Source organism: Megalops cyprinoides, chromosome 16 (assembly GCF_013368585.1).
Source record: "Megalops cyprinoides isolate fMegCyp1 chromosome 16, fMegCyp1.pri, whole genome shotgun sequence".
Lineage (NCBI taxonomy): Eukaryota > Metazoa > Chordata > Actinopteri > Elopiformes > Megalopidae > Megalops > Megalops cyprinoides.
The window spans coordinates 24,617,337-24,638,040 of NC_050598.1; the positions used below are offsets into that span (position 1 = coordinate 24,617,337).

A 20,704-nucleotide genomic window follows, 5' to 3' on the forward strand; every position below is an offset into this window, starting at 1 on the left:
TAAATATATAAGGTTTGTTTATCACTGGGTTAACTGAGTATATTAAAGCTTAAAACTTTTTTCACATTCTTTAATTCTTAATTACTTTTTATTGTATGTTGCAAAATTTATAAAAGGCTTTAGCCTGTTGTAAAAGTAAATGAATATTGACATTGCGATGTCACTGGTCACTGCATTGAATTTACAGTTCATCTCTACTGCCTCTCAAAGACCACTTATCAGAGAGGATCCACAGCCATAGGTTCTTACCTGCAAGAAAGGCTTTGTGCTTCGGTGGGACATCAGGAGTGGAAGAGGAGCTCTTCCGGCTGGACACAAAGGTAGAACAGGTGTCCGGGTCATGGGAGTCCCTGGGCAGGGGAGCTGGGAGGGTCCGGCTGTGGGAACTGGAGGGTGCGCACCCCATCACGCCCTTGGAGCTGCTGTTCTACATTTGATGCTAGGAAGGATGTCTCCTCCTACTGGAGCAGCTGTGAGTACACTTGTGTGTGGGTGTGTGCTCACTTGTGTGCTATACCTGCTCTCCTTACTCATTACCTTTCATTAGCTCAGACCTGATGGTCATTACCCAGGTATTTGATTGTGAGCTTTTTTGTGGGCATGTTTCTGTGAGCTTCTGCAATGTTGCTCAGGGTACCCACACTCCCAAGTGGAATTCAGAAATATATATTTAATTTAAAGGATAATGTACATACATGTGTTACAGCGACAAACACTGAAAATGAATATGTTCACTAATTTTGATCCTTTCTTTAGCATTTTGACAATTCTCTCTTTTTCTTAGCTTTCTAAAATGGTCATGCTTGGCTGGAACATTCTCCTGTGCACGCGCGCACACACACACACACACACACACACACACACACACACAGAGTAAACTGTGATAGAGTCCAGTCTCTGTACAGTCTCTCCATCTTTCTCTGTACATTGATGTGACAAAATGACATGCAATGATATTTGTCTTCACAGAACCGGGTTCCTCAGGATCCTAATCTATTATTGTATGCATATTGGCCAATTCCCATGTGGCCTATCATGAACTGTGCACACCTGTATTTTATTTGGAAGATTGTAGGGTTTCACTCTTACACTTTCTTCATTTAGCCTTTTGATGAATGCTTCTGGCAACAGGCTTATAGATAATGTGCCCAAATGAACATCCACTTCAGTTATGAAACCTGCAGTAAAATGATAGCTACTCCTTAGCTGCACTGGTGAGTACAAAAATGTAGCATGTAACACAACTGTAGCTTGTCGTTAGAACCACGCAAATGAATAGAATTACAACAAATATACTGGTCTATGAATCTTTTAATAACTTTCATGTACAATAAACAATCAAAATTCATTTCAAATTTTGACGGGCGGTCCGGAATCTTCAGTTTATGTTTTCTAGTCCCTAGAGGGAGGAAACATTTATTAGTTTTACTTAACAAGAACATCAAGAACTTCCAGTTCTCTACCGAATACAACATATAGCGACAAAGAATCTGAGATATCTGCTGGATTTTACCTTGGATTCATAATGTCGTCCAACACCAGACACTCGCCGGTCTCTCTCCAGCAGGTACCACTGGTAAGGAACCCGTGCGATTCTTTTTTCCTGAACACAAAATAGGCATTAGTTAATTACATAGCTAGTTGACTGCCCATGTACGACCAATGTAACTATTAGCTAGCTAATCCAGTTACCCAAAAACAAGAAACTGATCATCGCAATGAACGTCACTTCTTCCTTTTTTCGGTGTAGTCTTAGCTGCTATTTGGCCACCTAGCTTTGTTGTACTGCCGTAAACAATTTGATTTATAAGTGTTACCTTCGTGGACGTTAACGGCAGAGATATAGCTAGTTAGCTATACCAGAGCGTCCCACGTCCTGACAGCGATTCCCTATTTAGTTGCTGCTGTAACTATTAACGTTAAACATCGAATTAACGAGGTTTCCACCAGCTGGCACAAGCATCTTGTAGTTAATCCCATTTTTGATAACTTTAACATAAGAACATGTGTTCTGTTAGCTTCCTTCTATAATAAAGTACAGCCTCTCACCTTTCCGCCGTTTGTGAATTTGTGGATATTTGCAGTGGCGACACCAGGAATAATCAGACAAACCGTCATGATAGCAAAACTAGGCAATATTTCGTACCACATCGTCGCCGCTTGTGGTTGCTAGCTAACTAGCAATCTAAGAGGAATGCTGGAATACTCAGATTTCTTCAAATCCTCAATTTAATTACCCCTCAACGATTATCGCCCCACTGTCCTCAGCAGTGTTGACGGTCACTACTCCACTTCCGATCAAAAGAGGAACGTTTCCGGAGCAAAGTGTTAATAAAAGGGTTGAAGTACGTGACTAGCGCCACCTATCGACCTACAGAAATAGAGAACACTACACAAAATGCACTAATACTTATCTTGTTAATGCCAATATTGTGTTTCCAAATAGATTGTTATTCTACCCGCAAAAATAAAAAACCATAACTGCTGAAATTGTAACCAAGGCTTGTTGGCACGTGATTTCATGCTTAATGTGCTTAATGCATCATGAGGAAAGTTTTATGTAAACCAGCTTTGATTTCTGTTGTGACCTCTTTGTTGGAAATTTCAGGTCCCTTGAATGATTTTCATCGACGTGGTGGTCATACTTTAGTAAAATGTAGCATTGTCTTCCCAAAATGTATGTAATTCAGTTTTCTTTGATTCTCATCTAAATCTTCAGTTTTTCCCATCTGCATGGCAAAACAACTGGAGTTTTGAGCTTTGTCTGTGACATTGTGACATCTTCACCAACTAGGCTTGCGATTTGGTGATCATCCTGCTGTTGTGAGTGGGCCTCTGCCTTTGTATCTGCATCAGACCTGGCGCTTAGAGTGGACTGGACTTTACAGGGTGCTTAGGAAACCTTGGCAGGAATATCGTCTTCACAATGAGCAGCAATGAATGCGAAGGGGGTAAATTCATACAAAAATATGTCTGTCGTGACATCATTTTTATCAGTAGTGGTCATGTCGCATGGTAGTGATTAGCTTATATAAATACAAAATGTTGCACATTTCTATCTATGTAGGTGCAATAATTTAGTTTTACTCACTCAAATATAATATTATGCATCCCTTTATATATTTAATATACATTACTGTAAACATTGTTTGTAGAAACCTAACTTTTGATAACTTTGCTGGGATAAATTTGCAGTTATTCAGCTTGGCCTTTATAAGCAAATTCCAGTTGGTAGAACAGTAACACTTGTTGGATGCTAGGACAAAACTTTTTTCAAGTATTGATATCACCCTGTGATTTACTGTCGGGATTCACCAATTAAGGCCGTTGAAACATGATCACAAAATCGCCTTGACAAACGACCGCTAATGACCAGAATTGCAAAAACGACTTAAGACAATTGTTTTGGATGATGACCAAGACAGCGGAAACATCACTATAGCAACCTAACGTTATCCAAAATATTTAAAAAATTACAGTAAAGTGTAAAGTAAAGTTTTAAGGCAACAGAAAGTACATATTCACAGCTCTATAACGCCCAATATTGACAGTTATTACCTGTTGTAGTGAATAAAATTGGCCAAGTATTGTAGCCGTGCAGCTCTCGTTGGTTGTCGCGTTACTTTGAGGGTAGGGACAGTAACAACCAATCAAATACGCTTTTCGCTTGTTACCAATTGAAAAAAATCCTGAATCTACAGAAAAGTTGAGAGGTGGCTGCTTGCTGCGTCTAGCCGAGTGTTCAGTGTAAGCAGAAGCAATAAAATATTAAAATGAAAGAAGACAAGGAGAACACCCGCCCGAAGGAGAAGAAGGTGGAGATAAAATGCGAAGAAAACGAACCAGAGAAGCCGAGTAAGGAGAAGAAGGAAGCGATGACAAAGGTAGCCAACTAGCTAGCTAACGATAGCTAAAAGGGGATGGGCAGGCCTGTAGGCGTTGGTACTGTAGCTGGCTAGCTAAATTAGCCACATAGCTATAATGTAAATAACTGCAACTTAACCTTTCTTGAGCTCTTGAGCTGATGGAATTTAGAGATCATTAAAATAGCAGTTAGCTAGGTATGACGATACTAGTAATTTTAAATGGAAGAGTTACCAGAAAGGAAAGAGCAGTATCTGTCTGCTTGGCTAGTCGAAAATCGTTCTGCGTTTGTGCTGTCTATGAAACCTCCATGTTGGACTTATTAAACCTTCCGAGCTAACATAACTAACCAACAATTTGAAGTTCTGCAGTCGTATATTACGTTCACATACAGTTGGAGTTACGGTAGACTTTTGTAGCTGCTGGCGTTAATAGTGAGGTGGATTCAAAGGAAACGTATCTGTCTGGATAACTGCTCTGGTCACTAGTAGTACCGTTATTAATGCATACCCTCTCGGGTCTTATGCTCTGTCTGTTCACCTCAACACCTCAACCCTGACGCGCTTTCTTCCGTCACAGATAGTGGTCCGTCGTCTTCCACCCAGCCTAACTAAGGAAGAACTTGAGGAGCAATTGCAGCCCCTTCCCGAGGTGGACTACCTGGAATTTTTCTCTAATGACACCAGGTGTGTTACACACATACACGAAATATTAGACCAGGCTGGATTTGTGAAATAAATAAAAGCATTATGTATAGTAGGATTATGAACGTTTTTTTTTTTTGCCTACACAGCCTCTACCCCCACCTATTCTCCAGAGCATACATCAATTTCAAGAATCAAGAGGATATTGTCCTTTTCAGGGACCGGTTTGATGGATATGTTTTCATAGACAATCGAGGTATGCTCTGTGTTGTTGAAGTAACATTACAGTGAGTTGCACCATGCATGGTTCTGAAAGATTCAGTAATATTTGTGGTATGTGGAATTGCTGATCTGGTGAGCAGAGATTGTAATGCACCATCCAAAAGTATCATTATTTCTGGATCAGGACAGGAATACCCAGCCATTGTTGAGTTTGCACCTTTCCAAAAGATTGCCAAAAAGAGGAGCAAGAAAAAGGATGCCAAAGCAGGAACTATTGAAGAAGGTAATCATGAAGGCATACATGTTTTTTTTTTTTTACTGAATCTAATTAATGTGCTTTGAGTGCAAGAATGTCTTATTGATGTGTCTCTTTAAGATCCTGACTACAAGAAATTTTTGGAGTATTACAATGGAGATGACGAAAAGTTAACATCTACTCCTGAAACTCTGCTGGAAGAAATAGAGGCCAAAACAAAGGAATTAGTAGGTGTGTACATGGGTTTGAGGTTCTGGCTCTATTTAGTTTGGTGCATATAAATATGACTATTAGTGCACAGAGGTCAGGATGCATATTCACTAAGGTTATTTTTCTTCAGCTAAGAAAACAACTCCTCTCTTGGACTTCCTGAAAAACAAGCAGGTAAATGTTTAAACCGCTGTGGACACTGCGTGTTCCCTGGCACTGTGTCAGTCTGCGTAATTCACGACTTGCACAGAGAGCGCGTGCCAGCAGCTCAAACGGTCTGGTCTTTCAGCGAATCAGGGAGGAGAAGAAGGAGGAGAGGAGGCGGAGGGAGCTGGAGCGCAAGCGTCTGCGGGACGAGGAGCGCCGCAAGTGGCGGGAGGAGGACAGGCGGAAACGCAAGGAGGCGGAGAAGCTCAAGAAAGCGGAGAAGACCCAGGACAAGGACAGGGAGAAGTCAAAGGAGGAGCCTAAGATCAAGGTATGGCCATTAGACTGGGGCTGGACACCTTTTCAGAGTTTGCTTAGCACTGTAGTTCATATAGCCTCAGGACTGATAGCAGATTAATCATATGCTTATGGCAGTACAAAAGCAGTGTTGCGAATTTGTTAAATTTATTGAGCTTGTGTTTTGTGCTCTGCCTATTTTCAGCTCTTGAAGAAGCCAGAGAAAGGGGAGGATGCTGATCCAGAGAAGCCCAAAGAGAAGGTGAAGAAAGCCGAGAAGGATAAGCCGAAGGACGACAGGGCTTTGGGGGCTGCTGACTCAAAGAAGCGTCAAAACAATGAAAGCCGTGAGGAGAGGGCAAGGAGGTGGGTCCTTAATTCAGTTTGGCTTCGTAAACTTGAATATGAAACGGTGAAATTTAAAAAATGAAAACTGTCTCCCGCTCACAGTAACGGTCATGGCTTCACTCTTGGTTCCCCAAAGCAAAATGGAGGAGGACGGACGCAAGGAGTACAGGGATCGGGACCCGGAGCGCGAGAGGGAGCGGCGCCAGAGGGAGAAGGAGCGCATGAGGAGACAGGACGAAGAGCGGCGGAGGAAGAGGGACCGCCAGGATGGCGAGAATTACAGGAAACGAGAGGAGGAAGAAAAGAAGGAGAAGGAGCGCGTCTGGGAGAGGAGGAAGACGGAGAACGCCACAGAACCCTCTGGTCCCGCTGATAAGCCAGAGAAGCAAGCCAAAGACGAAAAGAAGGAGGAAAGTGCCAAGAGAGACCGAGTTAGAAACAAGGTAAGAAGGTTTCTTCCCAGGGAATCCAGCTCAGTCAAAATGAAAATGTTAGTCAAAATCTCTCTCATGTCTCTCAATGTCTTGGTCTGTCTTGTATAGGAACACCAATGCTGCCCTGTGATTTTTGACCTGATTGTGTTGGACTGTGTCTGTGTTTGTGTGCATTAGGACCGGCCTGCCATACAGCTGTACCAGCCGGGTGCCAGAAGCCGCAATCGGGCAGGCGGAGCAGACCAGGCTGGCGAGAGGAAGTCGGCGGGCGAGAGCAAGAGTCCCCGAGAGAAAGCGGAGGACTGATCGAACGCAGGAGACAGTGTAGAGATGAGATGAGTGAGGCGAGGGACAGGGATTGAGGCTAACTTTCACCATTGAGTGGGTTGCGGGGCTACCAGAGTCGAACTGCGCCCCTCCCTCCGTCTCTCCCTCCACGGGAGCAGCGTGCCTGTTACGCCCTCTAGTGCCTGAACAAACCAGTCTTAAGTCTTTGCTTGTGAGAAAAGTGAGGGACAAGCGATCGCTATCCAAACGTTGACAAGAGCTCAGCAAAGAGGCGTGGTGTGAGAGGCCAAAGCTTGCTGGACCAAGTGAACCAAAAGTGACCTTACAAAAAGGCACAGAGCCAAACTTTGCTGTACTATGCAGTTGAATAGCTGTGGTTCATACACTGTGTTTTGAAGGCTTACACCTTGGTTAGTTGTTCATACATACACACTGCACAAAAGGAGAACGCTTCTCTGCCTTTGAGTGTGCAGCATTCCTTCTGTATCCTGTTCCTTCTTATCTGAACAAATGTCTCTTTTCCACTCTTTTCAAAACCGTGCATATACATTTAATTAAACCCTTGATGTCAGTGTGCTTTGTTCATTACTGGGGTACCTAAGTATAGATGCGCTGTTTTACTCCTTTCAGTGTTTGTTACCACTCATATCAGATTTTCCTGGATTAACAGCAACAGCACAGTCCAGACCATTCAGATACAGACCTGAACTTGACCATGCGATGGAATAGTACAATACTTCATGTTACAGACTTAACAATATTAAATTACCACCAAGACATATTGCTCCAAAAGTCAGCCATTAGTGTACTGACAGTGTTCTGCCTCCTTTAAAATAAAGGTACGTTTTTACATATCGTATAACCTATTTAAGCAGGAGGAATGTGTAGCAAAGTGTTCGGTGCAGCTGGATAGAAACAGGCCGCAGCATAAGTGAAAATGTGAATTCCACAGCGGGGCCGTAGCAAGCTATTAGTTTATTCAAAGCAGGATGCATCTGGGTCTTCTGCTAGAGAGGGTCTTCTGCTGCTGTGGTCCCAGGTTTTTCTTCACTGCAGTCTGAATGTGAGGTGGCTGTTACTTTGACATGCAGCTGCCTGCTCTATCACACCAACCTGAGAATATGCACATTTTGTGGTTTGTTCTCGTTTTCCCCTTACGCTCAGTGCATTTGTTTTGTAATCTGACGTGGAATGATTTTGGAGCAGAAACTGCTTTTCTAATTGCCCTGGCTTTGCTTTCTGCTGGACTGCACAGTTTCAAGGTCACAGTGAGTGAGGCAGCCTTGTGGCCATTACCCCTCTCTGCAGTGAGGTAGTCCCTGCTTGAATACACAGTATGCTGTACTGACAGTATTAGAAAGCACTCCCTTGTCTCCCTTTGCCTACCCTGGCCTTGCTAATCGCATATATTTATACAAATTTAATTTTACATTCAAGTGAGGCTAGGGTGCAGCTACTTATTTTTAGACAAATGTGAAATAAAATTTATTTTAAACTTTTTCAGAACTTTCCTAGATTCATGGTATAAAAGTAACTAACTTGCTGATATACAAGAAAAGCAAATCCAGCATTAGGCAGCAATTAGGGGGCCTACGCCACCTAGTGTCTACCATAGTATAAACTCTGCAATAATAATACTACATGCTCAAAACTCTAAAGGTTTGAGCCTGTAGTATTATTATTGCTGCTGCAGTAGTTTGTAAAAAGTGTTTTTATATAATATGATTTCATAAGAACTTACACGTTTGACACAGTAATATTCCTTTGCAGTTGACCCTTACACTGAATTTAGTCATTTGGCACACGCTCTTATCCTGAGACAATTTAAATCGAGATAGAACGTGCCCCAAAATTCAATAAAAGAAAAGTCAGTGAGGGGTCTGAAAGATTGGAGTGAGAATGTTTATTCTAAATAGTGGAACCAGTGGTACCCCCAGATATTACCAACTGGCTAGCTAAATCTGGTTCGGATGGTTTTCGGCCTGGGTAGTATTCTTGATCTCAGCACAATTTCATTTCAATGTTACTAGAGCAAACGGCTAAGGCTCGGAAAAAATCAGGTGATTACACATCCACATTACAAGGGCTGCAAGCTAATAATGAGAATATATACGCATGTATGTTGACACCTGCGATCTGATCAGCCTACCTAGATGTGCCTACTGCGGCTGTCAAGCATCATTGATTATTACAATATCGCATATAACAACACACGCTAAATAGACCGAGAGCTTATGGTGGGAAAAAAAACTTTGGCCGCGTAAACAATATTTAGGAATATACTACCGACGGGAAGTCATTAATAACTTAAATATAAAGGTCAATTGCTTGTCCTCATCGTGCACAATCTTCTCTCGATTAATCTTATTTTATCACAAGGGCCCCAAAATACCATGACAGTGGGATCGCTGATGTCACAATAGCTAGTGATGCAGAGTATATTATCTGCTGCCGATTCGACTTTGCTCACTACCAGCCATGTGTTGTAAGTTTGGCTTGTGGTGTACCGGTGCGGGTAAGATCCATTACTTAAATGTCCGTAATAGCTCACTGGTTATTCCTAAACTTGGTTTGTCTATCATTTGGCCTGTCTGCCTCCACTTTGTGTGTGTCTGTATGTGTACGTATGGAGAGTCAAATCTGTGGGGTTAAATGTGCTAATAAAACGAGCGGTTTTGTACAGTCGATGTGTATAGTCACCGAAGATAATGTTCAAACATTTAGCCCTCATATGTAATGCGCGTGATGCAGATTGTACTCTTCCACTATTCATTGCATTTGGCGGAATAATTTACTGATAAAATGCTGTTTTCGTGTTGATCGGTTCACATGAAATCGTGCAACCTGGACATGCAAATAAGATTTTAATTGAATTCTGTTCTGAAACGAAAGGGGATGTCAATTTTTTCTCAAACCCCGTCTCCCTCTCTAATACGCTATTGACTAGATTTCTTTGGCTTCATAACTTCAAATGCAAAACGTAATATTGCTCATCTAAACCGGTAAGGAAGTCTTCTCTTTTAGTTGACAGTATACACTTGTTGAATGGAAAAAAAATCGTCACAGACTGCCTGTGACTTCATAAAAGGCCAGCCATATTCGTCTGTGCGCTGTAAAGCCAAGCATGATGATGTCACAATGGCTACTGTACAGGTGCTATGTAGCATATTATCTGCAATGGTTCAGCTTTATTCATTTCAGATAGATGGGTTTTAAGCCTTGATTGTTGTGCTGCGGCATGGTAAGCTCTACTGTCATTCTCCCCCTCTATTGCTTAGTGTCCTAGCTGGTTTTACAAATGAATAAATAAGATAGATACATGGGCGTCAGTTTGTTTTGAAAAGCACTGGGGACAACGGCATTCAACTAACTAAATGCTTTCAAAAAGTGGTGGGGATTAAATGGGCCACGACAAAAAGTGCTGGGGACATGTCCCCAGTGTCCCCAGCGTAAATGGCGCCTATGGATAGATATACCTGTCTACAAGCTTATATATTTGTCTCCATTGTATGTGTTTATGTGCAATATATATCCTTCCTCCTCTCTTCATCTCCCTCTTGCTACCACCCCCCTCTTGCTACCACCCCTCTCCTCTTTCTTCTTTCTCTTTTTCTCTTACATATTGGTTAACAGCATTGATTAGATCCCCATTTGAAAACGTAGTGACAAGATCTTTTCTCTTAGCTGACAGTGTGCATTTGACTTGAGATTGAACTAAATTGAACTCTCCTCACCTGTCCCTAACTCTACAGTGTGGGAGTTTCAGTACTGATGAGAAGAAAGGTCTTTATTTGGCTTGTGTGAAGCTGTTACATCATCACTCTTTGGGTGGTCTAAAAGTCTTAAGATGGCAGGAGCTGGTGTGCATTGTCCTTTGCCCTAAATGTAGTTGGCAGTCCGAGCACAAATGCCCCATTGAGAAAAGGACTGGTGACTTGCAATGGAGGGTACATGTTGCAATCGCCACAAACGGACACAGGGAGCATCTGGGTTACCAGGATGCAGCAGGGGGGTCCTTTTTTTTGCAAACCCTGAGATGCTAGCTCGCCTCTTTGTTGAATGTATTGTCACTTATTTATCATTGTGAAGGAGTGGCGTTTGTGTTTGGGGGAGGAGTTTACATGGGGTTTATTTGAGTTCAGCACTAAATACTCTGTAGTCCAAAAACAAAAGGCGGTTTTGGCACTTTGGCTGTCCTGTAATGACAAGGTCATGGGCAGGGACTCAATGGATTCATTGATGGTTTTAAGAGGTTTGCTGCTGACAAGACAAAAAAATTGAATTTACCTACTATAGACTAACTAATGACTGGGCTTCCAGCTTGGCTTGGCTTTTAGGGAGTGGGGGATCAATGCCTGCAATTGTAGGTTCAATGGTGTGGGTGTGTGTGTGTGTGTGTGGGGGGGGGGGGGGGGGGGGGGGTTTATAATGCCACATTAATTCTTCATTTGTGATGTAAATACCTGTGATTTGTGATGTAAATTATTAATGGAGAGGGTGTAGGAGAGAAAAAGGGTGTTGGTTGTTAAATAAAGGAGACCTAAAACACCCTTTCGTTCTCTCCCACACCCTCTCTGTCCCTGATACCATTTCCCTCCGTGTCCCCAACACCATCTCTCTCCCTGTCCCTGATACCCTCATTCTCACAGTACCCTGTGCTGTCTCCCTCCCTGTCTCCCTTCCCTACACCCTTTCCCTCCATGCCTCACTGTCCACCACACCGTCTCCCTCCCATCTTCTTCTCTGTTCCCACCACCCTCACAGGGTCCACAAAATCATCATCACCATCCCTGTCCCGGATAGCCCCTCTGTCCATGTCTCCTACACCTCTACATCATCTACCTCTCTGTCGTCCACACGTACACGTCTTTCCCTTTCTGTCCCCTACACCTTCTGCCTCCCTGTTTCCTATTACCTCTATTGTACCCTACACCCTTTCTCTCCCTTTCCCCTGCACCCTCTCCTTCACTGCCCTCTTCTTCCTCTCCCTTCCATTCCCCTACACGCTTTCTTGTTCTGTTCCCTATACCATCTCCCTCCCTGTAGCCTACACCCTCTCCCTTTCTGTCCCTGAAACTGTCTCCCTTCCTGTCTCCTGTATCTATCAGCCTCTCCTTCCCTCTCCTCTTTTCTTACACCCTCTCTCTGTCTAACCCTTCACCCTCTCCCTCCCTCCAGTCTCACTCACCAGTCGCCACCCTGTCATATTCCATTTTGCCCACACACTACGCTCACATACTGGTCAACTTAGAGCCCCTCAACTTTTCATACCAACCCTTGTTCTCCCTTTCACCCACACCCCCTCTTCTTCTCATCTCCGTGACGTCCTCTCTATGCCCCCTTCCACCTCTTTTCTGCACCCCCTCTCTTTTTCCTTCTGGCTTTTTCCTTCTTCCTTTTTTCAGTCCCCCTCTGCTCATTTTACCTTGCATGGTGCCTTTCTCTTTTTTGTCCCCTCTTCCAATTCCTTCTCATCCCACTCAGGAAACAGGGCAAGATTTATAGTGAGGAATATGATCCATTACCTGTCCTGAGATGCTATGATTTGTGACATGACAGTGATGTCACAAATCATAGCATCTCAGGACAGAATTCTAAGTTGGATTTCAAGGCTTCGTTGAGGAGCAGAACAGACGTGTAAGTAGTACCTGTAATTTAGCGGATGCTGGTGTGTCTGCCGTCACAAATTCTGTTGTGGTTTAAACGAGTCTGTTGTAGTATCCACTGGGGGGCGCAACCCGCAATCTCTTTCAGTCGCATCATTTCCCAAGGTTCTCTCTTTTCGATCGGCGCCATTGTGGTGACAGGAGGGAGTCCTCAAAATGGTAAGAAATATCTTTAAACATCGGCATGTACCGCGAATTAAATCTATGAATTGACTCTATGAACAAGTAGAGCATGTATTTCCACATCAAGAGCTGCACGAATTTACTTGTCTAGACCGACATAGCCGGGGTAGATTCCCAAAAAGTATATTGCCCGTCTGGCGCTAACTTGCTAGCCAGCTAGCTAACGTAGCGAGGTAAGATGGCTAAATTAACTATCTTGACAGCATGGTTTGTTAGTACTGCTGCCGTGTTCATCCTCAGCTATCTTTTAGTTAAATGATAAATTACGTGGCAATCGTATCGTCTTTCTTGGTAGTTACCTGCTTGCAGTGTATTAGCAAACTGTCGTTTCTGCTTTGAGAATGCCATATAGTACGCATAGTAGCGTACCTAATCTACCTGACCATCTAGGCAGCTTACTCTTGCTTTATGAAATATCCTAGCATGTAACAGTAGTGTCGGACACTTGTGTTTGCCGTTTCAGTCTTCTCACAAGACGTTTAGGATCAAGCGCTTTCTTGCCAAGAAGCAGAAGCAGAACCGACCCATCCCGCAGTGGATCCGCATGAAAACTGGCAACAAGATCAGGTAAAGTGGGGTTCAGCTTGAAAGTGAGCGTTAGTTGTTAGAAAATGTTTTGGTTACACATTTTGTTTCAAAAGCAGGTTGCAATTACAGTGCTTCATTGTGTGGGAGTACTGCCATTATCCTGCTGAAAGTAATTACTGCTGTAGAGTAACAACCTCGTCACGCCTCGCGTTGACGAGGATGCTCTGTAACAGTGACACAAACTTAAGCGCTAAATGAAGACCTTCAGTTCGCTACTTTTCATGCCAAAACATTAGCATGAACGCATTTCTAACTGAACTGACTGGGCAGCAGGCTGGTGTAGTGGTAAAGAGCAGGGCTGGTAACCAGAAGGTTGCTGGTTTCATTCTCCGCTGGGGTATTGGCGTTGTACCCTTCGGCAAGGTACTTAACCCACAATATGTATATGTCCAGATGTACAAAGGGATAACATTGTAACCTATGTAAGTCGCCTGCAAATTGACAGTAATGTAATGTAACTTGACTAATGTTGAAGTTTCAACACACTGTCCTAAGCCACCGCTTTGAGGAAGAGGCTTAAGAAATTAGTGGAAATGACTTTTCAAGACTGAACAAATGTAAGAAATGCACCACTTGGAAAAAGTAATCATTCATTGATCTGTGGGTGAGGATGTGTGTACCCTCCCAAAGAAGCTGCCGGTTTTACCTAGCTGGCTTTAATGAGAAAGCAATGACCCCACATGGTGTCATTTCCCTTTTGAATGATCAGAGTTCTTTCACTATGTTTTGTTTCTTTTACTCATCAAGGATAATGTTATGTGTGGCTTTCTGTTCTGGCCTCTCAGTGCCCTTAGTGGAACAGAACAGCTGTGGTTAGCATTTGTCTTGAATAAACATGAGCACAGTTTGTAAAACAATAGGCTGTGGTTCTTTAGTACAAATCCATTAGCTCAAGATTACCAGTGGTTTCTAAATGTTGTTGGCTTTCTTTTTTCTGTTTAGATCAGCAGTATATTTGTAATGTTCCTTTTGTTAACTACATGGAAATATTTTATTCAATGGACAGCATTGTGCTGCCAACCCTTCGGCTGATGCATGTGGCGTAAGAATAAGTTAATATGAGAATAATTTAATATGAAAAGGCAATTTTAATGACAACAAATGTTAGGTTTGTATCATGGAAGTAGTTGGACCCACTACAAGCTGTTCATCAATACCTACAGCATGATTAATACTGTAGAACATTCCATACAAGGATTCTTTTTTTACCTTGCCAAATGTGCTGTAGGACTTTCTGCCCTTAACAATTGACCCAAGATCAGTTTACACCAGTCTAATCTTGGAAGTAACTATTATGTGAAGTAAGATGAAACTGATCCAGTGTCTTTGCTTAGGGGCTGAATGGATCTGTCTTGGTTAAATGTCATGACATTTTCCAAAGCGTTTTATTCCCGTGTTTTCTGTATTTCTCTTTTTTTATTGTAGAACAATATGGACCATATTTCACCTCATACAATAATGTTCCAAAAATGCTTTTGTCAGTCAAGATCATGCTTAATTCAACATTAATTCAGCATTAATTCAATAAGTGGTTATGTGGGTCTCTCTTATATGCACAAGGGAATTGATTTTTTTTTTTTTTTAACTTGTTCAGGACTTGCCACCATAAAATGGTACCATAAACAAAATAAGAAGTGTGGTAGTTGTAGTTATGATTTTAACTGAGGTAAAATCTGAGAGGCAAACACCAGTAATATGCATGCGGTTCCCTTGTCTAACGTACAGGTACAACTCCAAGAGGAGACACTGGCGGAGGACCAAGCTGGGCCTGTAACTGCAGTGCCCCCATCCTCACCTGTTCCCACACCCCCAACACCAATCCCATCTGACCAGACCAGGGGAGAAGCCATGGAATCTAGACCAGCAGTCTCTCGTTTGTACAGATACTCTGTTCATCTTTGTATATGAACAATAAAAAGTGAGATAAAATGAAACAGCAGAAAAGTATGTTCTTTTCAAGTACGGTTTGATACACTGCTAATGGGAATGGGGATTTTTCTGAAGCAAGCTTTTCTTCAGTTTAAGCTTGATCTAATAGAGGAAAAGGGTATTTCGAAAAGGCCTTGTCAAAAGCGAAAGGATTAAATTATTTATACCCAGAGAACCATTACAGGAAACGTCGTTCATGTCTTGCCCAGTTACCGGAATGGAAGCTTAAAGATTTTATATTCACAATTAGCTTGTGCCTGGAAGACTTCATGTACATTTGTTTACATTAGAGGCATCTAACGAGTCATCCTTAGGGGTGTCTCATTTACTGCTTTTAATGGTTCCATTCCCCACAAGAGCTGAATTCTGTGGTATCACCTCTCTACATGATGGCAATAACTGAATCCTGACAATAGGCCAGCTGGAATAAGGGGATTAGTGTTCACTTTTTTGCCTGAGTATAAGTAAAGTGGAGAAATTTAATAAACCACTGTTGGACACATTAAGGTGATTTACATCTACTCTTGCTGAATTGTGCTTTCACAAGCAGTTTTATGTAACCCTGACCTGCAGATCTGACAGCTGTGGCTATAAATGCTAGACGGGAGTCTGCTGTTACACCATTGATGAAAGTAATGGTCTGCAGTTATGCCATTGAACAAAATACTGCACCTTTGCTGGTCTGGTAAAAATTACAAGCATTCTAATGTGCCATGTTTGAGGGTAATTGCTGTGCGATTTGTATGCTTTGACGTGAACCTATTTCAGTTACAAACTACAGATGCAGGTAGGCACTGTTTGTCATAGCCTTTGGTCCTACAGCTGAGATGACTGTTGTCATGGCACTACAGGTCACTAGAATTGCCTATGGTAAAAATCACTTCTGTTCATTGAATGCATCCCAACAGCGGCAGACGTGTTTCAGTTTTCAGTCAAATTAACCACCAGAGTGAGACCAGCTCCTGCAGTTTCACAAATGTAGTGCACTTTGCTGTGGTTAAATGTTGACTTGGCTTTTTTAAAGGACTGGTTGATGCCATCTTGAAAACATCTTCCAGGATTTTCAGATGTGAATTTGAACATAGTGTTAATTCAGCCTTCAGTGTCATGTAAGTTAATACTAAAACACTCAGGCATTAGTTTACATTTCAATGAATAATTGTTTTTAGGTTTAGGAATTATGGTGTTAATTTGCTGTAATTCATCATTATGCATTTTGGGGACATTACTTGTTAAACTCACACTCTCAGGTAGCTGAAATTGGTGTAGGCCTATAGCAGAATGAACTACAGGCTTACTTTCTCCTTAAAACACACAGCTAAATTGCTCTAGGGGCACCACATTTTGGCAGAATAGTTTACCAAGCCAAAACACATGCTACCTCTTTAATTTCTCAAACAGTATTTGTTTAAGCTTTGTACTTGCACAACAAAGAACATGACTGAAGCCAACGATATCCTTCTTACATAAATTACAGCTATTGTCTTTATCTAAGAGTAAACACAAAGTGGCAAAAATTCAGAAGATATAACAGTGAATTTATTGTGCAAAACGCTTTCCTCTTACAATAAAGTGCACTTTTTTATTATTGCAAAAGCATAATTTGACATGGATGACATATCTTTTTAAATATAACTGATAACAAAATATTTAGTAAAAAAAAAAAGACTCCATCGTACCCTACTGCTACTAATGATTCCAATACACATGAAGCAATACTTACAGGAAAATTACGTTTGCTTGTATACATGGACCTGTATTTACAGTTAAAACTGGTCTACAAAACATTTGTACTCATATGACTATGGTTGTTGAGAAAGCATCGTCTGCTGTGTGAATTGCCGACTCTGAAACGCAAAAACATTTTACCATAGAGTACCATTTAAACAAACACTACTTCAATAGTTCGTATCCACTGAGTTTCCAGTGCTTCTGCTGGCAAAATGTAATAACGGGGCAAATAACTTTCTGAAAGATCCGAATCTAGAACGCTCATTTCTCCTGGTGAAGGAGTCTACCTCATCCTCCCCCTTTTGAGCGTCACATTTAGAGGACTGTGCTGCGCTCCCGCTGTTGTTGGCGTTGTGGTACCCAACAGTTCCATACTCATCATCCATCCCGCCTAGAAGGTCCTTCATCTCCGCAGGGGCGTTGCTTTTGAGGTACTGCCAAGCTCTCTTTCCATTATAATCCATGGCGTCCACATTAGCACCGAAGGCGCCGACCAAAATTTTAACGACCATGTACTGTCCGTGCATCGCAGCAACGTGCAGCGGAGTGAGACCTCCACTTGCTTTCAAGTTTACATTTACTGGAAACCCCTCGTTTTCAGCATACTTCAACAGCTTTATCAGTGTTTCACCCTTCCCGTACTTCGCCAGCCAGTGGATCGCGGTGAAACCACTGACAAAATCCTTTTTGGTCAACAGACTGAAATCCTCGGAAAGATAATCCACGATGGTGTCAAAATTCCCATCCACAACTAACAGCATCCATGCATGCTCCATAGGATCGAGAGCCCAACATGTGTTACTGTTACTGCTTTCCTCCGCGCAGTAAGGTGCGTCGTGGTCGCAGTCTTTGGAAGATGCGCTAGAGTTCCTGGATGACAGCAGTATGCTTCCGAGCCCACTATGCAGACCGTTGTTTACAAACAGGTCTTTTAAGTATTTTTTTCGCATGGCTGGGCTATGAGAGCCCTTTTCGGGTCCTTCTATCGATAATTTCTGCGAAACGCCGCGGACGCTGGCTGCACCGACGTAGCCAGGTTCGCTCACCTCGTGCTGCCTGTGCAGCCGTGTCCGGCGTGTTGAAGCGTGAGGCGCAGCCTCGACCCTGGACGCACGCTCTTCCAGGCTATTAGTATATTCCCCCGACGCCCTGACGATTGCTGGGACGTGGGAGCCTTTTCCACTGGCATTCGCTGTACTGCATCCAGATTCCTCCTCCTCATCCAGCAGCGATGCCGCTCCGCCCAAATGAGAATTCAAATTAGCGCCAGAACTGATATTATCTGATAGCTCCTGGATGTTAGTGCTGTCATACATAGTGGGTAGCCTCCTCTGTAGTTTTCTCCTCGTTTCCCTGTTACTGTCCCTCCCTTTGTCCCTCTGATAACACAAGTTTGAGTTGCACAGAAGGAAGTTCTCGTCCCAAGGGTGCGTCTGTGTACAGTCTTCCTTTTGTTTCAATTCTGATAGTAAGCGTAGATGCAGAGGCAAGGTAATATTTTCCAAGATTCACAGCGGTGTCCAGCGTATAACAAAATATGTCTCCATCTGTGACCGTCGTGAAGCTATTACAAAGACAAAACGGCAACAGATAAAATAGTGTGAAAACGGCGCGTTACCTACTTTTTCCATACTAACATTTTTGTTGGCATTTTTATTGGGTCCATGCTGTGTTTTGCATGCCCATTAAGTCCAGTTGCAAGACGTCTGATATTTTCGGTTTAACGATATGTTTTTGACATGAAACAAATACCATAATTACATGATTCGTGTGGTAGATGCTCTTAACCCAAGCGATTTAAAAGGTGCAGCAACGCCCACTAACTCGTTCTGTTTTGACAACAGTGGATGATAGTCCACTTTTATCCACAATACGTGTAACATTTACAGTACAATAGGTCATTACAAAAGGTCTTAGATATAATTAATCCACCCAATAGAAAAAAACAATACCGGGTGACTCAGTAACAACGCACTCTTCTCCAGTCCAGAGTACACTGCGCTTTTTACAACCTCAAACTTTATCATATCACTTTCTGTTCTCACCTGCGAAGCTGTTCGATATTCCATGACGAGCGAACAGTACCCAGCTACTTTCTTAAAAATCGTCACCAGCTGGTAACGGGGTGATACAAGGGTGTTCTCTCTCCTTCTTTTTTCAAGATAGACTTCCGTCTGACGTGATGATAATCCTTCTGTGGATAAAAAACTGTTATATTTTTTAAGTAAAGCACTTCAAATTAGAGTGTTAGTATAGGTTCTTCGTCCTCGTCAAAAATGCCAGTGTCTCAGTCGGCTCACGCCCGCGTTCCCCTCTACTCCTCTCCTCCCCTCCCCCTTGCCCCCACTCGAGTTACAAATACAAAGTTCAACTTTAATCCCTAGCATTGAACCAACTGTATAAAACACCATGTGACTTTTCATAGGCTGACTGTTAAAGGAAAAGCGTTGGAGTAAAATGCCTCAGCCGCCTCAGTGCTGGGTCACTCTTAATGAGTAACGTATTAATAAGGATGCATTATGCCAGCGAGCGAGGAAATACATGCTACAATGCTGCCCAGATCATAAAGAAATACAACTTCCTCCTTCGGAAAATATTTACTTTATGCTTGAGGTTTAGTTCAGTAACCAGTGAAAGTGTACACACAGACATATACAGTCTCTTTTTTCAAAGTCTCCAGCTGAAAACTATTCAGACCTCACTTGCTAGTAGTATCATAACATACACTGACCTTGGCATCTTATGGCAAAGCATATAAAATGATATTTACCTTGTGTCTGGAAATGGTGCATGGCAGAGAATAGTCTGTCCTTCTTGACATACTGCAGAGGATGTAGGTATTGTTACTACAGCATAACTGTGCCAGCCAGTAACAACTGAGTTTGCTCAGATAAATAACTAGAGAAGTGGAGGCTGAATGTCAGATAATAGACATTGTATCAGTTTTCAACAATAACTGAAAAGAAATGTCTCATCTTATGGGTGCGTGCATGCACACACACACTCACGTACACACTCACATGCACATACACACATGCATTCATGTGCCTACACACACACACACACACACACACACACACAGATTTTTCATTGAGGTATGTTTGACATGAAAATTCTCACATTCCTCAATGTTCCTTAATATCCCGAGGATATACTGATGACGATGCACATGAAGCAAGAACCACCAACAGCAAGGTTAAGGAATTTTGGGTTGCAGGTTCCACACTACGCCAACAGCTGACTCATTCAGACAAATGGCCTGTTATGGCACAACCGTGCACAGTGGGGCATTCTGTAGTTGTCTCCAGGAAAATTAAGACTCATCCTTTTCTTGGACTGGTTCACTGAAATTGAAGAGGAACTAGACCAAAGAACCATATTCTGTCATGCCTTGCCTTTTGTAGCTGTCTGTGTTCTCTCATGTCTTGTCCGAGACAGCCTGAAGCACTCCTGCCTAGATTATCATGCTGATGACTGAAGATTAATGAACCTGTACAGGCGTGTCTTTCTGGTGACACAGGCACACTGTAGACATGTTTCCTTGCTGAAGCATATCCTTAATGCATGGAATTCTAATTTTGTTTGTTTTTATTAGTCTTTTTGGTCATTTATTAAGGATTTGTTTCAACTGCTCAACCATTAAGAAGTATTTCCTTGGCATTTACACCTGATTTCTTATGCTTGGTGGAATGAATTTTGGGCTTTTATTTGTTCTTGATCTTTCTATTATTTATCTTCTATTCTCCATTTTTTTTTTGTTTATTAGTGTCCAGACAAATAAAAGTAGCCGTCCAGCATAATCTTTATCTTCGCTGAGTGCAATATTTGGGGAAAAAATGGTGTGCTGAATTTGTAATATTCATTGTTATTAAATGTTGCAATTTTCTGAAGTAAGTC

At 42.3% G+C, this 20,704-nt stretch overlaps 4 protein-coding genes and 1 non-coding gene across 5 annotated transcripts; 3 read left to right on the top strand and 2 right to left on the bottom strand.

Moving 5' to 3' along the window:
- Window positions 1–1,301: 1,301 nt before the first annotated feature.
- On the bottom strand, window positions 1,302–2,291 carry ndufa1 (NADH:ubiquinone oxidoreductase subunit A1). The gene is made up of 3 exons (XM_036549007.1): window positions 2,050–2,291; window positions 1,514–1,603; window positions 1,302–1,399 (listed from the first exon to the last, which is right to left on the bottom strand). Exons 1-3 carry the CDS (start codon window positions 2,149–2,151, stop codon window positions 1,379–1,381), a joined length of 213 nt encoding a protein of 70 aa, XP_036404900.1. The 5' UTR covers window positions 2,152–2,291; the 3' UTR covers window positions 1,302–1,378.
- A 1,413-nt stretch (window positions 2,292–3,704) lies between these two features.
- On the top strand, window positions 3,705–7,264 carry upf3b (UPF3B regulator of nonsense mediated mRNA decay). The gene is made up of 10 exons (XM_036548535.1): window positions 3,705–3,884; window positions 4,444–4,550; window positions 4,658–4,764; window positions 4,915–5,013; window positions 5,107–5,217; window positions 5,327–5,370; window positions 5,486–5,674; window positions 5,846–6,006; window positions 6,125–6,431; window positions 6,600–7,264. Exons 1-10 carry the CDS (start codon window positions 3,774–3,776, stop codon window positions 6,726–6,728), a joined length of 1,365 nt encoding a protein of 454 aa, XP_036404428.1. The 5' UTR covers window positions 3,705–3,773; the 3' UTR covers window positions 6,729–7,264.
- Window positions 7,265–12,448: 5,184 nt separating this feature from the next.
- rpl39 (ribosomal protein L39) lies at window positions 12,449–15,082 on the top strand. The gene is made up of 3 exons (XM_036548800.1): window positions 12,449–12,535; window positions 13,023–13,126; window positions 14,873–15,082. Exons 1-3 carry the CDS (start codon window positions 12,533–12,535, stop codon window positions 14,919–14,921), a joined length of 156 nt encoding a protein of 51 aa, XP_036404693.1. The 5' UTR covers window positions 12,449–12,532; the 3' UTR covers window positions 14,922–15,082.
- Window positions 13,197–13,328, top strand: LOC118791695. The gene has a single exon (XR_005005556.1). It is a non-coding gene; the product is annotated as a small nucleolar RNA SNORA69 (small nucleolar RNA).
- Window positions 15,083–16,838: 1,756 nt separating the features above from the next.
- Window positions 16,839–19,106, bottom strand: sowahd (sosondowah ankyrin repeat domain family d). Its single transcript, XM_036548862.1, has 2 exons — window positions 18,853–19,106; window positions 16,839–18,371 (listed from the first exon to the last, which is right to left on the bottom strand). Exon 2 carries the CDS (start codon window positions 18,121–18,123, stop codon window positions 16,975–16,977), a length of 1,149 nt encoding a protein of 382 aa, XP_036404755.1. The 5' UTR covers window positions 18,124–18,371; window positions 18,853–19,106; the 3' UTR covers window positions 16,839–16,974.
- Between the last annotated feature and the right edge of the window lie 1,598 nt (window positions 19,107–20,704).